The 13,105-nt window shown below is 39.5% G+C and overlaps 2 protein-coding genes across 3 annotated transcripts; one reads left to right on the forward strand and one right to left on the reverse strand.

Annotated features, from left to right (window-relative positions):
• The first annotated feature begins 399 nt into the window (after positions 1–399).
• Positions 400–5,119, forward strand: tal1 (T-cell acute lymphocytic leukemia 1). Of its 2 annotated transcripts, none has more exons than XM_061732237.1 (4): positions 400–564; positions 1,841–2,507; positions 3,021–3,139; positions 4,013–5,119. In XM_061732237.1, exons 2-4 carry the CDS (start codon positions 1,966–1,968, stop codon positions 4,540–4,542), a joined length of 1,191 nt encoding a protein of 396 aa, XP_061588221.1. In that variant the 5' UTR covers positions 400–564; positions 1,841–1,965; the 3' UTR covers positions 4,543–5,119. The 2 variants fall into 2 exon arrangements, with proteins under 2 accessions (XP_061588221.1, XP_061588222.1); XM_061732238.1 differs by having other exon boundaries at positions 402–564; positions 3,021–3,109.
• A 5,048-nt stretch (positions 5,120–10,167) lies between these two features.
• Positions 10,168–12,917, reverse strand: otol1a (otolin 1a). The gene is made up of 5 exons (XM_061731434.1): positions 12,799–12,917; positions 12,231–12,693; positions 12,068–12,157; positions 11,164–11,235; positions 10,168–11,027 (listed from the first exon to the last, which is right to left on the reverse strand). The coding sequence occupies exons 2-5, from the start codon at positions 12,673–12,675 to the stop codon at positions 10,168–10,170; spliced, it is 1,467 nt and encodes a 488-aa protein (XP_061587418.1). The 5' UTR covers positions 12,676–12,693; positions 12,799–12,917.
• Between the last annotated feature and the right edge of the window lie 188 nt (positions 12,918–13,105).

Raw genomic sequence — 13,105 nt, forward strand, 5'->3', positions numbered from 1 at the left:
AACGGGTTTAGAGAAAAGCGTTTCATGCGAGTTTAAACTGGTCAAAGGCTTAGCATGAGCTTTTGTTTCTTGATTCAAATAAATAATAATGAAAATAATAACACAAAATAAAACACTTCAATATAGCTCAGGTTACAGTAGCCATGGTCTCGCTCACGTTAGGCAGTTGCGCTGTCTGCGCTTTCTCTTTCCTTTTTTTTTCCTAATGCCTTGCCCTCCACAAGACTATATAGCCCACGACAGCCAAATAATAATGAATCATTTCATAAATAATGGGTTTAGGGGCTTATCGGGAATGAAGAGGCCGCTGCCGTGCGCTTATCTCGCTCGGCCACATTGCGGCCTGTGTTCCGCTCCCCAAACAGAGGGAGCGCACTGGATGCGGTGAGGAATAACTCAGCCATACGCACACACTCATAGCGTCCGCACGTACACACATACACACACTTACTGCTCCACAACTGGCAGAAAGAAAAAAAAAAAAAGAAAAAAAACCTCAGACATGGATGACCCACTCACAAAATGGCTCCACTTACACAGTAACACCAGCAAGACGGCTGCACGGTAAGTGCAAACAATTATACATGTTTATATTTACACCGTCGTATTTGTCGCTCCGGATACCGTTATTTTGGGCTGATGTCGGCCGCGTTACATTGGTGAAATGAGCGGAATATTTAGCCTATATTTTCTGTCATTGTGCGGTGGTTTATGCTACGGAATAGCCCAGGATGCGAGGCCTGTGGGAAAATTCCCCGAAATAAAAGTGCGTCTTTTATCGATGAACAACTGTTAGAAGGAAAATGGCTAAATTTTTCCGAAGTCTTTTGGGAAAAATGCGACTATAACACCTGACGCGAATAGTGGAGCTATCGACAATATCAAACCTTTAACGTTTGACAGCATAATGGCCTCGACCACAATCAATCAATCAGTCAATATATATATATATATATATATATATATATATATATATATATATATATATATATATATATATATATATATATATATATATATATATATATATATATATATATATATATATATATATATATATATAAGGCTGTTCTGAGTTTGTTGTTATATATTGTTCATTTTAGATTTCTCCTGAAACCGACATCGTCTCTGCAAGGGAAGGATTCGCTTTTTAATGAACAGAAATGTATGTTTTTTCTTTAAAAAAATTCTGTTTTTAAGCGTTTTCTATTGGATTACATAAGCTTTAGATGTGAATTATATTTATGCAGCCAATGGAGATTAGGAGCTAATAACGGTTTAAACTGTAATGCAGGCCAAGCAAGCATCAGATAAGAACACTAACAGAAAGAAAAACAACAACTCTTTATTCGAGCGCCTGTCCTTTGCAGCTTTACCAGTTCTAAATTTATGTCAAACGATTTAGTGAAGCATTTTGGCTTAGAATGATCATTTAAAGTAACAACAAGCATTTTCTGTTTAAAATGAATATACTCCGATGCATCTTCATCATTTTATGATAATAATAATTTAAAAAAAAGTGGAATTCTGGATAACCAACTTTTAAATGTACCCGTCAAAGGATTATGTTAATTATTTTTGCCTGATATGTTGAAAATGTCCGACATTTTCAAGCTTCAATTATTCAGTATAGTTCTTTCAAATATTAAATATAGCTATACCGCATCAAAGCAATAATTCATCAGCTGTCAATATTGTAATACGAAGATTTAAAATCAACTGTTAATAATAATCTTATATTCTCTTAATTATAATATCTTTGTAATATCTAATTTTACAATCTAATATTTTTGGACTAACCATCGGCCAAATAATGTGATGAATTATTCATTTTTTTTAGGCTTGCAAGGACCACAAATGTTTATATCTTATAGCTTGCTGTGACTTCCGACTAATCCTCTGATGATGAATTAATCGAGGGAAATCTCAGGTAGGACATAGTGGGACTCTAACGAGTGGTTAAAAATGATGGAAAAAAGGCAGCAGGAGCTTTGTCCTGGAAGCCCTGACGCAGGGTCCGGTCCTGGAAAGTGGGAAGACTCCGCCATCATCTCCAGACAGAACGGATACAAGGAGGACGAGGAGCAACGGAAAGAGGAGGGGGGAGAAGAGGAGGAGGATGAGGAGGAGGAGGAGGAGGAGGAGAGGGGGGGAGGGACCTTCAAAGGGGTTGAGAAGACGGATGACGTTCCTCTGCAGAACTCGAGCAACGGGACCAGCATCATCATTAACGGCGTTGCCAAGGAAACTGCCTCTCACAACGCCCTTGACCTGAAAAGGGAAGTGCCGGTGATCGAGCTCTCCAGGAGGGACGCTATAAAAGCGTTGGAGCAGAGGACCGAGAGCCATTTGGTGCCGATCACGGAACTTCGCCGACCTCCACCGCTGCCGCTGCCGCTGCCGCAAAGAGACGACGCTCGAATGGTCCAACTGAGCCCAAACGCGTTTCCTGTCCCGGCCCGGGCGATGCTCTACAACCTGGCACAGCCTCTTGCCGCCATCAACAGGTAAAGGCACAATCAGTGAAGAAAAATTCCTCTGCTTTCAGTGATGCATGCCTTATCTTTTTTTTTTTTGTGAGGTTTCAGCACCTTGATGATGGTTATTATATTGACCCTCTTAAATTAATAGCCATAGTCATCATTTTCCAATTTCTTTTCAGAAAACAGAAACAACTAAATCAAATATTTGGTTGAGGTTTTTATTTTTTGAAAAAGCTAAGAAGAAATTGCCTAGAGGAGATTATTTTAAGAGGGTGGAGATATAGCCTTTATGTGGCCCCATCATGCCTTGCAGCAGTACCATAGAGGAAAAAGATGCTTGTGGTGCAATTTAATTCACTTCATGTGTTTATTATTAAGGGCATGCTGTTTTAATGTGATGCACAGAGTTTCCTGTTTGTGCAAAAGGAATATGGTGCAAAGGAACTATGGATTACAAGCAAAACATGAAAGGACGTATGATGAATTTGTGTTTTCTCAAATACCTGTGCACCACATGTCTTCATTCTTTTGCTGTAGTCTTGGAGGGGAGTCGGAGCAGTACAGCATGTATCCCAGCAACAGGGTAAAGCGCCGCCCGGCGCCTTATGAGGTTGAACTCGACGAGGGTAGGCGCATTTTAGATCTTTATAAGTATGGTAAGATGCACTTTTGCTGTGTCCTCCTTCTGCTGATGTAGTCTTTAATGTCCCTTCCTCATCCCCATTGCCATTCATCCACTGACATGGATCCTAAGCTTCGTGTTGCAGAAGATGCTATTCCAAACAGGAATTCAGGAAGTGTTTCGCCACTGAAAAATGAATTAATTATAATTCATGGCACATATAACTGTCACTAATCCGAATACCAAATACATGTACCTGCATGCCACTACAATTAGCCCTCCCTGAGTAGATTTGAGGTATATTTCATTTGAAATATACTTTCCATTGCTGCCCACTCACTGCCATTTAGGAGGGAAGGATGGGGGTGATGTTGCCTCCATGCCAAGGTTCTACTGCAGAGTGGGCTGAGGGATTAAGATAGCCTGGGTTTGTTCCAAGGGCAACAATAGCCCAGAAGACAGTATTGTTGGAGGTGGGAGGATATGACTACCTGCAGTGAAACATTTTATTATGCCTAAATAAACAAAAAGTAGGCCCCATAGAATGCTGAATGGGATAAACATGGTCTCCCAAACACTCTTTCTTGTGATTTAAAAAGACACGCCAACTCCTTTCCTTTATCTCATTTCCAAAGTTTCAGCTCCATCCATTACAAATCCATTGTGGTATGGAGGACTTTTTTGCAACTTACTTTTGTGAGAATTTTGAACTATACTCTTTCAGTCCAATATTTTTCTCAGAACTGTTGTGCATCTGCTGGTAATTATTATCGCTCCTACTTTTGTGTGCTTTGCCCTTTTATGAACCATATTTTCTGTTCCAGCTCTGTATGGCATGTATTATTTGGACTATTGCCAATATCTTCTCAAACTGTCTCTTTTTCCTCTCCCTTTTTTTCTCTGCTAGCTGGCCAGCCGAAGATTGTGCGGCGCATCTTCACAAACAGTCGCGAACGTTGGCGGCAGCAGAATGTAAATGGTGCATTTGCAGAGCTTCGTAAACTCATCCCCACTCACCCTCCAGACAAGAAGCTGAGCAAAAATGAAATCTTGCGGCTTGCTATGAAGTACATTAGCTTCCTCTCCAACCTCCTGGAGGATCAGGATGGAGGGAGAAATGTTGGCAACACAACTGATGGGGACACAGGACTGTTGGTTGGCGTTACAGCCCATGACGGGGGCCCTCAGGGGGCTCCACACCAGGAGACTGTGGTAAGCTTGGCAAGGGATGATCTTCTGGAGACAATGTCTCCCGGTTCCAGCTGTGGAAGCTTACCTGATGGCGATGCTGAAGGGAGTCCTGAGAGCTTCATGGAGGACCAGGATTCACCTCCAGCTCCTCGGACTCTAAATGCTTCACGTGGGCCCCCGCTGCATCTAGCTGCTAGGGATCTGAGGCGCAATGGACGCCAAATAGATGGTTCCAGTCGCCGATGATGATGCCAGGAGAACAGGAATACAACATCTAATAATGTTAAGGAGCAGGGGGCTAATATTGAGATGGATATCCTCAAAACACTGTTATTTCTGAGTCATCAGTGTAGGAAGGCAATTCAAGCCACATACAGAGAGAACGGGGTGTCTACAATGGATCCTGAGTCCGCCCCTTTCTCCAATACTGGTTGAATTGATCCTTCAAAAGACTTGTAAATTCTGCATGTCTCTTGTCTTTGACTGACCTGCAGATCATCACTTTTTAAGTTTTGAAAATTCCAAAGACATTCTAAAAAAAGAAAAGAAAATGAAAGTGAAGAAGCAAAATTCAACAAAGATCCTTTATGAGACATTTTGCTCAAAGATTTTTTTATTGACGTGTAATATTGTGGATCAATGCCTCATATTTGATTGCAAAATAGTGCAGCAAGAATACATCCACCTATCCTTCAGAGTGCTGCAAGATAATGAATCAAAAATGCCAATAAATAAACTTGTAGAATTATGCCCAACAATTTTGAAACCTTAAAAAAGAAAAAAAAAAAAAAAAAAAAAGGGAAAATTTGCTTGAGGTGGTAAATGCCGAAACAGATGAATTGGACTCTAGGTGTACCCATGCAGCTATGTTTGTATTGTAAATAACATTATATATCCACCGCACAATTTAATAACATCGACTAAAATTCAAGTCATGTGATTTAAAATGTACCATATTGTATTTGTATAAGGAGGTGGTAGAAAATAAATTAGATAATTTCTTAATATAAAACATCTGAAAGTGAAGTAAAACAAATGTGGTACCATTTCCTTCTGTCACAATTTGGTGATTTGAAAATTACTAAATACTGCTACAGACAGACACCTGATTTCACTGTCTGGAGTAAATATATCCATTTGAAATTGTGGTACAAGAGAAACATTGCTCTTAAGGTGTACAAAATATGGGTCAAATGAAATTGTGAAATGACTCATGCAGATCTTTTGATATAAATGTTTCAGTGTTTTTTTTGTTTTGTTTTTTTTAATTATTTTTTAACTGTAATGCAGTTGTAGTTTAGTAAGGTACACAAATAAATCCCTTCGTTGCCGCATTACACATGTACATGCACACACGGACCAACATGGGCGCCGCCATCACCATCACACTGTTAATATCATGGAACACCAGCAGTTTTCTGACAGTCCTGTGTTGCTCACTGTTGTTGATTATTCTGCTTTTTCAGCAGGACCTAGTAGCTTATATTGGTACCTTTGGTAATTATGGTATTTTATGAATTGCAGTAAAGGGACATTGTACGTTTGGTAATAACATATTCATTGTATGATAGATGTATCTATAAATATATACAATGTTCAATTGATGAATTTTATACAAAATCCCTGAATAAAACATGCAGAGAAAAAGTTTTGTAGCAATATTTCATTTTTATACAGTCTTGTATAAAGCTTCTTAAAAAAAACAACAACCCAAAACTAGCTCAGTTCAGTTAATTAATTTTACAGAGCCACTTTTTCTGTCTTTATATTCATAACAGCGGTTTTGGGGGCTCACCCAGAAGTTGTCAGTCTGGACAAGTCACCAGTCAAACATGGGGCCACACACACAGACAAACGAGAAAAAACAACTAAGCACATTGTATTCATTCTCAGGGGTAAATTATGATATCAATTAACCTAATGCGCGTGTTTTTTAACTGTGGAAGAAGTCGGATGTCCCTCTTATAGGAAACATATTGAGGCAGAGGTGGAACAGGAAAATTCTATACAGAAAGACTCTAACTGGGATTTGAACCGGTAACTGTGTTGCTCTGGGAAGTTGGTGACAATTAAAATTTAATTTAAGAGTTTAAGATTCAAGATTCAAGATTCAAGATTCTTTATTGTCATTGTTCATACTAGTAGGCAAAACAAAATTACAAGTGCTTTATCGAAGCTGGGATATATTTTGTGTCCCATTTCAATTAGTATAGCTTCTTTAAACCTTATTAACTGAGGCAGACGATGGCATGTCATGCAACTGTCTCCCTCCCAATGCACACATTCTACAGTCCCAACCACAACCTCCTCGCTGAAACTCCTCCCATGGACTCTGGAATCCTTAGTTCCTCCTCAACAAATGACAACTTCCTGTAGAGGTTAACGTGGCTTGCTGACCTGCAGGATTTCCTGCCATTGTGAAAGTGGTTTTGACAGCCTCCACTGCACTCATTTACCCAGTGTTGTGTCTGTATGTTTTACGAAACAGCCACACCGATCTAAACTCCACCATCTGTAGATTACGCAGCTATGCATTAAAAAGTTTGTACTCTGTTCACCAACTTGTATTCATTAATAAAATAACAGCAGAGATACTGTGGCATAAATGCTGTATTTTCTGAAGTCTGCTTCCCTTTGTTCATTACACAGCAGCCTAGTTCCACTCCCACAACAGACTCAGTACTTGGACATTTCTAAAGGCTATAATTGCTTCCAGAGAGCATCACAGACATCCAGGTGTTTGGAGACCTTGCCTGTGCTCTGCTGCGGCTGTGCTGCAACTCCACCGAGGGGGCTCGCTGGGTTAATGCCTGCCAAACATTTACCTGCTTCTGTGTTCCTGACTCTCAGAAAAGACGGGGACTAACAAAAGAGGAGGATACAGGGAGTATATGAGGGATTGAAAAGCAGGGAGTGAGAGGATCTGTGCGTAAGAGCGTACGTGTTTATGTGTTTGTGAGAGAAGGCTTGTGTGAATGTGTGTGCACAGCATGGATTTGTGTGTGTGTGTGTGTGTGTGTGTGTGTGTGTGTGTGTGAGAGAGAGAGAGCTGGGCTGTGTGTGTGTTTATCAGCTCAGTGCAGATGGGTGGCAGAGTGGCTCTTGCAGCCAAATGATTCAGTATGCTAATGAGTTGTTATCTGTGGTGCTGCAGGAACAATATACTGTCTTTCTCACAGTGGGAATCCAGCCTGCTGGGAACAGATTACACTGCACACACCGCCAAGGTAGTTATTTATATTCTCACATAGAGTTGTTGAAAATACATAAAACACAGTTATGCACACACACACACACACATATATGCAGATAGGCCTATAAACAAACATAGGAAATAACATTTTAGCAAACGCACACACATACCGACATGGCCACATCAGCAGCAGGAATAAGGAAGACATTTGAAAGAAATTGTGGGTTCTTCACCAGTAGATGGAGATGCCATTCTGAGTTACCCTCTCTAGGTATGTTTGTTATGATTTTGTCCTTTCAATAAAAAAGTATCACTTTAATTAGATTTAACTTTTAATTATTTCAATACCTCAATAAATTCCAATTCACAAATCATTATCTCTTGAAATCAAATTTAAGGATAAAAATGTGACTTAAAAATAAAGCAATTTCAGTGCAATAATGTTGGAAAAGGGTTGCTGACAAAAGTAGTCATCTTCAGTTTGATATTGTACTAAATGCAACAGAAATAAAATCATTGCAGTAATAATTTTTAATCAAATTTATCTTTGCAGAGCCATGGAGCCTGGGCATTTCAAAGAGCAAAATAAATATAATACAGCAGGCTTATTAAGGTTGAATTTGATCATGTAAATTTGTAAAATATTAAAAAAGGACCTTCAATAATAAGTTACCATATTTCACGTAAAAGTACTCATGTACTCCGCTCTGCACCTAGAGTGCACTACACGTGTCTCCCTCCTGAAAAGAGAGCAAATATTTCTGGAACACATGAAAAGAAACAAGTGTGTATTTTGTACAGATTTGTATAGATTTACTCAGACATGTACATACTGTATTTTTGTATCCTTATATACTCTATTGGTGAATTAATCTGAAAAGGCTAAATGTATTGCTCTCTTGTTTGAAAAGCAAAGTGTGAGATTGACTTGTTGAATAATTTGACAATGATATTAATTCAATATGATATTATTTTCCAGCGTTCAATGTTCAAGAGATGAAGAGACAGATGTGTTATTCGTGAGTTCAATGCCCACTTCAGAGCAAACACGATATAATCACTCTAATGTTCTTATTCATTCTTCAGGCATGGAAATGAATGGGATTCATTCATACCATATATTATTATTTTTTTCCTTTTACTTGTTAACATCCTCTGTAAAATGTCCTCAGAGGAATTTATGAAACAATTGATTTGTTGTGCATTGGTGCTACACAAGTAATTTGAATTGAATTGAATAAAAGTTGATTTGATTATTTTAGAATGAAGTTAATCAAGCAAAATTTGATGAGTATAAATATATTCAACGAAAACAAATGTCAAGGGAGATAAAAAGCGTAACTGCTGAACAAAAATGGTAAGTATTTTATTATTAATATGCAATGATGGTAAATATATTTAATATTGTAAGGTGCATCTGATTTATGTTTCATCACATCTTACATAATGAGATACCAGTTTCAGACAATGAATGCTATGCTGGCAAATCAAGATTTCTAGCGAACGTAGACAAAGACATGCTTATATGTTTGCATAGCTTATTCCTGAATAATAAATGAAAATAGCACTATGAAGTCACTAAAACAAGCCATTACAATATAGTGTTTATAATACTGACAAAGGAAATATGAAAATGGATCAGGGTGGCAGATGATACTGTACATTTATTTTATTTTATAAATTGATTCATGGAAAAAAAGCAAATGGATAAATATAATATTTAATCTGTTGCATGGTCTTGAAGGTTTAGAATTGTATGAGATATGTTTTGTAAAAGCCAAAGATGTTTTGCATTGTTGGCTTTCAATGTGAAAACAACAAAGAATAATTTATGGTAAAGTCTGATTTGCTCCAGAGGGGTTATCCTTGCTGCTCAGGTTGACTAAGCTGTCATCAAGGGTAAATACATTCTAAAATGTATTATAGTTCACATGTATCATCTTTAGTGATGCATTTTTTAAATCAAATCAGTCTTTTGTGTTCCTGTGAACCCTAATAACATTTAGTAGTACTTCTATTTTTTTCTAGATCATTAGGAGAAACAAACAAACAAAAAAAAAAAATGGTAATGGTCTGGAACGCCTCAAAGACATCATACATCACAGTACACACATAATGAGCCGAATTCAGGAGCTGCATTAGAGTCAAGGCAGAATAGTAGTACTCAATGTGACAAATAATTAAAACAAATAAAAATCTGCAGTCTTTGCTGTTCTTCTCTGTGAATGACATCTTCATTAAAGGCTCAAGAATTAACGTGTTAGTCCTAACAGATAAGTCTTGTGGGCTTTACTTTTCATTGCATTAAACTATTTTATCTTAATTACTGACATATAAATGTTTGTGTCAGCAGCCTTTAAGAATGTACCATGCCATCTAGTGGGAACCAAATATATCATTCTACATTTTTTGCTTGCTTTTTTCTGGTTGTACAAAGCTTATTCACCCTTCTTGAAGTGGTTACTACATTATGAATCAGATCATAATATTTCAGTCAGGGGAATTTTAATGCATCATTACAAAGCAGTGAAATATTGTAGTCCTTCTCCATTTCCCAATAGAGGAAATGCATTTAGTTTGATCATCACAACAACAGCTTCTGAATAGGAAAGGGTGTGTAAATTATATTTACTTGACAGCTCTGCAATAGGCTGAATGTCCCGTGTCTCTATAGGCAGTTATTTGTTTTCCATAGCAGTGGTGTTGTTCTTTGAGTCTGGGTAAAGCAGGAATCCAGAGAAGGTGCTATCATCCTCGCTGCTAGAGTAAATTCCATTCCAATCTCTCAGAGTTTCCAGCCACACCTGGTCACCCTCATTCAGATGCAGCAGTGCAAGGTTGGATGCCTGATCAATGTCCTGGCCATAGAGGGAATCTCTTGTCTTCAACTTCCGTATGCCATTAACCACCAGGGCTGCACGCACAGGCCGGTTACGTAGAGTGATGTGATAAGTGAATAAATAGACCCCTGGGTATGTGATATTGAACTTATGGAGCGCTGGGTCCCAGTGCCCCTCCCCGTTGTAAAACACCTTATCAAACCTCACAGGGAGACCAGGTGGAGGGAAAGATCTGCTGGGGAACAAACCCACACTGAAAGCAGAGCGAACCTGATCCACATTCTCACCTGGATTACCTTTAGGTCCCCGGGGCCCACGGCCACCTTTGGGTCCCTTCTCACCCCTGAATCCTGCCACGCCCCTTGAACCTGGGAGTCCTCTTGTTCCAATACTCCCCTTCACTCCTGGAGGACCCATTTCTCCCTTTTCGCCAAAAGTTCCATTCACTCCTGGAGAGCCCGTTTCACCTCTAGGACCAGGTGACCCATGCTCACCCACATCTCCCTTCTCTCCTTTCTCACCTGGAAAACAACTGCCTGGAACTCCTTGTTCACCTTTCTGACCCTTTGTACTGACTATTCCCGAGGGACCCATGGGCCCGATGCTGCCCTTAATTCCAGGCTCTCCTCTTTCTCCGGGGTCCCCTTTCAGCCCACTTAAACCATGTTCACCTTTTTCTCCACCGGGGCCAGGATCGCCTACAGCATATGGAGCAGGTGTGTATAAAAAGAAAATTAGATTATTACACCCTTTTTAAGTATTGATGATTTGTATTTGTGGGTTTTTGTACAATAGAACTATCAGATGGTCAAGTTTTCTTAAAAAGCTTCACACCTTTTTCTCCAGGTTTTCCTGTGATCCCTGCAGAACCAGGGTGACCCTTAAGGCCTTGATCACCTTTCAAACCTGTAAACGTTTAATAAAAAAAATTGAATTAGTAAAAATGATCTAAAAAGTACTTAGCAATTAAAAAAGTAATGTTTATGTTTATGTTTATTAAGGATCCCCATTAGCCGACGCACAAACGCCAGGCTAGTCTTCCTGGGGTCCTATTTAAAAAGTACAATATAAGCAACAATACACAATAACATACAATTCTAGTTACAAAACATACACAGATCCAATTGCAATTAAAAAGAGAAGAAACGAAGAAAAAGAAAAGAATAAATCACAGTTCCCAAAATGATAACATAACACTTTTAACTCTCCAATCTAAAAAATGACTTCCATTTTTAAATGATTTCTTGTTTGGAATGCTCCTAATATTTAAAGGAAGAGTGTTCCATGATGAAATTGCTCTATATACAACAGTGTTTTTCATTGAATTAGTTCTTGGTCTTGGTAATGTAAGTTGGCGCTGAGTTGAAGCTCTGGTACTGTAATGATGAACATCTGCACTATAACTAATCTAAAATAATAATAAACTGGTAGATAACCTATGATTCACCTTCAGCCAACTGAGACAAGAATGCATTCGGTCAACACTAGATCTATAAGAACAGTTAAGAGTAAGTCTAGCTGCCCTATTTTGAGCTGTTTGTAACTTTGTAAGCTCAGACTTGACTTGATGCCCAGATAACTGAACAATAATCAAGATGACATAACACCAATGTTTGTACTACCTGTCTGCGAATTTCAGGAGTTAGATAGTTAGCACATTTCCTAACAGCAGCAATTGGAATCAAAAGAGAAATTTGGAGAAAATGAAGAACTCTCCATCTGTTAAACCCGACTGTACCTTTGCTGCCACTGAGTCCACTGGCTCCAGGTAATCCTGCTGGTCCTGGAGATCCTCTGAGTCCACTTTCTCCCTTATCGCCTGGCAACCCTGAAGAGTAGTAGGATGGATCAATGTTGATCCTGGTAAAATGACTTTTCTTAGATAAAACAATCCAACTTACCAGGTGGACCCCCCTCTCCTGGCGGCCCTGGCGGCCCTCTCTCTCCCGTGGGCCCTGCGGGGCCTCTCTCTATAGGACAGCACTCACAAAAGTTGAAGAAGCATTCGTTGTGGTCAAAAGTGTAGTTTTCGTGGCCGTTCCCAAGGGGGGCTATGTTGGTGGGAAGTTCCGTTGGGTGAGTATCACTGGGGTAGGTGCTACTGTCTGAGGGGGACAGGGGGTAAGTATCAGTCATAAACTCGGTTGTTTCTTCTGTGTGCAGACTGCTGGAGGGGTATGGGGTTGTGGTGGTCAGTCCATATTCTAGTCCCCCATTGCTGCCACCTGGAGGCGGCTTTTTGGGGATCTGAGGTTTGGGCCAGTGTGTGGTTCTAGCACCAGACGTCAACGCGACCATTGCACCAATGAAGAGAGTAGTCAGGATGACGAGGTGAGCAGATGGCATACCGAATGGCACGATGATCTGGACAAACACAAAGCAGCACTGATATTTTCTTGTGCAATATAATAGGTTCAAAATATAGATAAAAACAACAACAAAAAAACAAAAAGAACAGGCACATTTTACCTGCTGATGTAGAAGCCGCTGACTCAGTCCATCCAATCCAAGTGGTAACTAGTGCCGTTTACACCCCTCCTTTTATCAGTCCTGAAGCCCAATGTCCGCCAATGACAGGACAAGAGGGAGAAAAAAATGGGGTTATCTTGAGGTAGGTGGGCTGGCGAGAACAGATACCTGATTCCTGAGAGATATGGAATAAAGCAGATTCTATACAAAGCAAGACTTTCTCTTTGTGATATGAGAAATGAACATGGAGCCCAAGAGTGAAAACACTACTAAGATGCTATCTACACAGATGCTTGCTTTGTTCACA

Source organism: Cololabis saira, chromosome 10, assembly GCF_033807715.1.
Source record: "Cololabis saira isolate AMF1-May2022 chromosome 10, fColSai1.1, whole genome shotgun sequence".
In the NCBI taxonomy this organism is placed as follows: Eukaryota; Metazoa; Chordata; class Actinopteri; order Beloniformes; family Belonidae; genus Cololabis; species Cololabis saira.